This window comes from Hipposideros armiger, unplaced genomic scaffold (assembly GCF_001890085.2).
Source record: "Hipposideros armiger isolate ML-2016 unplaced genomic scaffold, ASM189008v1 scaffold_313, whole genome shotgun sequence".
Lineage (NCBI taxonomy): Eukaryota > Metazoa > Chordata > Mammalia > Chiroptera > Hipposideridae > Hipposideros > Hipposideros armiger.
The window spans coordinates 1,697,674-1,703,472 of NW_017731663.1; the positions used below are offsets into that span (position 1 = coordinate 1,697,674).

The window sequence follows — 5,799 nt, forward strand, 5'->3', positions numbered from 1 at the left end:
AGAGAGAGAGACAGAGAGACAGAGAAGTCTTCTACCCGAAACCTGAAACAAGCCTCAGGTGTTCTAAATGCCTGTCGGCTTCTCTGCGTTCACTCTCCGAATTTATCTTTGTTCAAACCATTTTCTTGTCTTGGTCTTCCAGATCTTAATGCTGTTTTCAGGAACATGTCCCTAGCTCCAGCGATTCCAAGATTATCCACTTCAGTCTGTAAGAACCTATGCCAGAATCTTGCATTTCTAATTTTCTGCCTCCACCACACCTTGAGCTCTTTCAAGGCATGGACTATTTCTTATTTAGCTTAATATTTTCATCATGCTTAGCACAAAGTAGATGTTCAGCAAATGCCTGAATAATCAGATTGGTGGGTGGATGGATGGATGGATGGATGGATGGATGGATGGATGGATGATGGATGGATGGTTGGATGGATGGATGAATGGACAGATGGATAGATAACTGGACAGTTGGATGGATGGATGGATGGATGGATGGATGGATGGATGGATGGCTCTGGACAGTCTTAATACATGTACCCTCTGTTCATCCAGGCATGACTTGCCAAGCACGGAGCTCCTACATGGACACAGAGGTGCTCTGGGGCCACCGGTTTACACCAGTCCTCACCTTGGAAAAAGGCTTCTATGAGGTGGACTACAACACCTTCCATGACACCTACGAGACCAACACGCCCAGCTGCTGTGCCAAGGAGCTGGCAGAAATGAAGCAGGAAGGCCGGCTCTTCCAGTACCTCCCCATTACGCCCCTGCCTGGAAGCTGTGCTACAACAGAGCTGGATGCAGAGGCTGAACAGAATGGAGACAACGAGCCTGAGGGGCTAAGTGAGCCCCAGCAGACCAGGGGCTCTGTGTAAGGGCCGCACTCTCCTCAGAACCTCCCTTCACTGATTTCTATGAGTTCAGACACTGTAGAGCCAGGGGTAAAGGGGCTGAATTAGCTGAGTGTGTTTGGGACTTTGGGGGGAGGAACAGTATATCCAGTCCTGGAATCTCCCAGTTCAGGGTCTCTCCAAACAGGTGGCCTGTTGCCTAGGCCCCCACGGCAATGCTGCCTCTTCTCTTCCCATGCTGTGGGTGCTGGCTAAGGGCCAGGCCAGGATGGGTTCCCCACAGTGAAAGCTACAGGGTGACCTCTGTCCTCACGCACACCTCAGACATCTGGCCCAGGATCACCTCCCTCCTTAGGTCTCACAAACCGACTGGCAGCTCCCGTCTGGAGGCTGACACCTAGAGAGAACTGTCACCCCATCCCCTCCTTACAACCAGCCTAAGGCTCATCATGGATTCAGGGAGGAGAGACTCTGCCCTCCTAGAAGCTCAACCCCCAACCCCATCCTCTTAGAGTCAGCTCACAGACCTCATGGGTAAAGTTGATCCAAGTCACGCAGGCACTTCCTTTCAAACCTGAAACCAGTGACTTATTGGGAGCTGAGGTATATAAGGCCCTTGATTATCTCTGTCGGTATCTGGAAAGTGTGTGTGTTTTTCCTCTGTTGTGTTCTACATGTCAAATGTAACCTGCTGGATAATTGATCTCCTCAAAGTGACTCTTAGAAGGCAGCCTGGACCACAGAGCACCTCTGAGCATGTGGATAGTTGCCTCAGCCATTTCCAGACCACCTCAAATCACACTGTATCCTCCACCTCCCACCACAAGGAGAACCCCAGAAGCTGATTCTTTTTAGTACTTTCGGCCCAAAAATCTCAAAGTACTTCTAACCTTCACTGTGGTTTTCTTGCCCAGTCTCAGAGAGACTGTGGAAAATCCAGGGAGAAAGCAAGCTGAGTTTCAGAGGGCACGATCAGCCAGTCAGTGCTGAGATAAGGAGGGCAGCGAGGGAAGAAAAACAGAGAGAAAGGCAAGCAGCTAGAATTTTAAAATAAGCATGGGCACCAATGGATGCTGAGGTATCTGACTTCAGGGCTCAGCACATCTTTGTTACTCGGGGAGTTAGGGGGTGTGAGGCAAAAGGAGAGGTGACTGCAGCGGCACCTTCACCTTCAAGCTCAAGCTGGACCAATTCTCAGCTGGTGCCAAGAAGCCCCTGGGCCTCCTCTTGGTCAGGCAGGGGCCTAAGAAGGCGGCTGGGCTAGGAGAGCAGGGATGGTGCCCAGAAAGGGGGAGAGGAGGGCCGCCCCCTCCTATCTGGCAAACGTGGGGTGAGGAGGATCAATGGAAGAATCAGAACAGGGTGAACGTTAAGAGAGAAAAGGGCAGAGAAGAGCCTTAAAACTGACAGCTTCAGAGGGCTTTTCATTTCCAGGATAGATGGCACAGAAAGAGGATAAACGGATGGACAGACGGATAGTGCCCATGCTCATGTCGATTCATGGAGCCTGTCTGGTACTTGTTGAGACAGACAGGCTTCAAATTAACTGACTTAGACCTGGAGAGAAATTTCAAATGCTCCCCAGCCACAGAATTATGGAGGCCTCCCCCACGATCTTCACAGCTCTCAACTGGCCTCTGAAAATGAATGCATTTTCCTGTCCCAAAAGTGACACACCTTCCCCAGGAGTAAAAGCAAAGCCATAGTGAGGCAGAAAGTTAAGGCAGAGCAAAGGGGATTGCATGTGGATCTCAGGCCCAGGCCCTCTCAAGCTGGTCTTCTAGATTCTGGGGCAGATGAGATTAGGAGGCAGGCAGCCTCAGATGGGGACCTGGCACTTGTGGGCTGCCACCGTCAGGGCAGGGAATCCCTGTGCTTGGGCACACAGGCTGGATCTTGAGAGGTGGGCACAGGGAAGCAGTGAGCAAGCAGGGGCCCTCTCCAGGGACATAGTGCTGAGTTGAGGTTCCAGGCATCCTTCTCTGGTGAAGAAGATCTTGGAAGGAATGGGGGATGGGCTGGCATTTCGCCCTCGGGGAAAGGAAGCAGGCAGCCTACAGCAGCACCCCAGTATGCCATCAGGAATCTAAGGCAGGAAGTCCGCTACTGAGACTGGATGCCTTGGAGTGAGAGGAGCTACAGCTGGACTGCCCCAGCGCTCACCCCAAGCTGGCCAGATCCAGGGCTTACACAGCAGGACTATTTCCTTGCTCCCTGCCAGATCTAAAACCTGCCTCTGGTCAAACTGATCAGTGTCTGCAGGCTACAACCCTCAGGCAGCTAAGCAAGGCTGGGGAAACCACAGGTGAAATAGCCTTGTAGCTGGACTGGGGTCTGGGGCCTGTTTCACATCTGCCTCAGTTTATGATTCTAAACATCCCCCAAACCACTAAGCGAGCCCCTCTCCAGGTCTCTAACTCTGTAGTGGCCTCCATGAATCCAAATCACATCTCTCGGCCAACTACAGGAGCTACAGAAGAGGAAGCTCCTGTAAAAGCTACAGAAGAGGAAGAGATCCAAACAGTCCTATTCTAAAGCTCTCCGATAGGCCAGAGCCCACATGTGCTGGAATTAGTCACATACTTATCTGAGTGTTCACATCAGCTGCTTTCTCTCATGGAAACACAAATGCAAGAAGACCGCCATTCATATCCCTAGGAAATCCTTCTTCATGACGAGTTGATCCAACTAAAGCTTGAAAAGTTCTTCGAATCGTTTTTTAGAAGTGCTTATATAAACATGGACTTATTCATTGTAAAGTCTGATGAGGGTCTGAGCTTCATTGGGTCACTTTACAGACATCATGCTTGCACACAAGCCACTGTGGGTCATAGCCCTGAGTTGCATGGCTCAGAGCCCACCCATCACTTCTAATGGGTCACTGTTCAGTCAGGCAGTAAGATGGAGCCACTAGAAATTTCCACAAACCTCAACATCTCCAAAACCTCAAAGCGTTATCTCCCTGGTCAGATGCTGAAAGCATTGGGAGCTAACTTCCTGCCTTAGCATTTATGTCCTTCCTTTCTGAGAACAAACATCCCCTGTAAAGGAAAGGCCCCAGGAACTCAGAAGAAGGTAAGTTCCCTGTAGTTCCTTTCCCCATCAATCTGACACCTGACAGGTGTTGACACCATTGCCCAAAGGACCGTGTTCTCAGGCCAGGTAGAATGGGCATTGTCCATGATTCAGACGCTACCCTAGCTGAGAAGTCAGAGCTCACTTCCTGTCATGCCCTTCTGCTGCTTTGAGATGATGGCTTGAGCAATTGACCTTGATGGAGGTGAAAGAACCCTTGTGTGTTTGGGGAGAACGCTCCCTGTTCATGAAATGTAACAACTGGGCACCTTCTTTCACATTACTTATCCTGTGCTCTGCCTTCCTGCAGGCCTCAACCATGTGTCTCTTTTGAGTTGGAACCAGAGAAACTTGAATTTTTTTATTGAAGTTGCTAAAAACAGAAACAGTTGGCCTGTTGTCTTCTAAGAATATGGCCTGAGTACATCTCTGCACATACACCATTTACTAGGCACCTACTATGTGTCCAGCGGTAGGTTTGACACTTCACCTGGGTGATTGCATATAATTCTCAAAACACTGCAGAGAAACTCATAGAAACCCCTTATTACCAATGATCCAACTGAGTTTCAGAGAGGTTAATTAGTTTGCTCAAGGCCACAGATGATAGATGCCAAGCACCTCCCAAGCAAACACAGATGAGCCAGCATCCTGCATAACACCCACCTCTGGGGCATCTTGGTGAGCTTGGGCAGCAGACATAACAACCCCATACTTCTTCAGACCGCGAGTTTGTGCGCCATGCTGTGCTGTGCCACAGGGCTTGAGCTTCCGTCCACCAGCAGGTTCTCTTGTGGCAGGATAACTGGGAAACACCTTTCTTTGATTCTTAGAGAATTAATGAGCTGTGAAGAGAGATTAGATGGGGAATAATTGCTTTCAGGAAGAAGCCAGTTGTTCTGCTTGGGTTAGTTTTCACCAACAACGTCTCCTTAAACTACCAGGTCAAATCTTTCTCCCTGTGTAGGATTTGTTATTAAAAAGAACACCATTGCACTGCCAAAAATTCATCCAATAAAGTGGATTTGATCTTACTGAACTCTTTCTCATCTTAAATAGATGGCCATTGGCTTCCCATTGAAATTTACAGCCAGTTTAAGCAAACTGTCCTTTTTGTTACCATCAGTCTACACACACAGTAGTAACATCTAGACTAGTGTTGGGGTGAGCGTGTGGGCAAAGGTGAAGAGGAGGAGACTAGATGAGGACAGCTGGACCAGGAGTCAGGGCACAGCCTCCGTGGGCCAAGTGGGCATGGGAACAAGAAACGCAGAGAACATAAGCAGTGTGCACTATCATGTTAGCTTCTTCATTCCTTCTCCCCAAATAATTTCCACATATTCTTTAATGCTAAAGATTCAGCATCTACATTACCTAAGTAATGAGTAACTAAGAATAACTACTTTAGGGAGCTCCTGGACGGGCAGTCGGCGTTCATGGCATTAACTGGCAAAATGATTGATGCTACCGAACAACGCAAAGGGGGCAGAGGAAGCTGTGATGTTGAATATTGGCAAAGGACTTCAGCGTTTTGCAAGTTAAGGCCAAACGTTTCTGTTGAAAATGTCACTAGTACTAGAGGACTTCAGATTGGTGTCTCTTCTGCTCTAGTCAACCCAATGGGAATTGAACAGTTCAGATTTACAAAGGAGGTTAACTGAAGATCCCTCACTTAAACCATTCCACAAGGATAAAACAACTCACTAGGGCTTTGATTTAAAACAAGAAGCACTATTTTAAGTTGTGAAAGGCAGCACAGCACTGATGTGTATGGGGGGTTTCCCATGTGTGGCCCAGAAGCCCACCTATGGTAACCAGGTATGTCTTAGTCCATTCTAGCTACTATACCAAAAATATCCGGCTGCTTAAACAACAG

At 48.7% G+C, this 5,799-nt stretch overlaps 1 protein-coding gene across 2 annotated transcripts in view; it reads left to right on the top strand.

The window, feature by feature from the left end:
- KCNJ5 (potassium inwardly rectifying channel subfamily J member 5) overlaps positions 1–4,957 on the top strand; it is a 32,186-nt gene extending 27,229 nt beyond the window's left edge. Inside the window, exon 4 of one of the 2 annotated variants that reach the window (XM_019660166.1) lies at positions 550–971. In XM_019660166.1, coding sequence (XP_019515711.1) covers positions 550–872 — 323 coding nt within the window. In that variant the 3' untranslated portion in view covers positions 873–971. Of the gene's footprint in view, positions 1–549 lie in introns of both variants that reach the window. The other variant, XM_019660165.1, reaches the window with a different exon arrangement.
- The last annotated feature ends 842 nt before the right edge of the window (positions 4,958–5,799 follow it).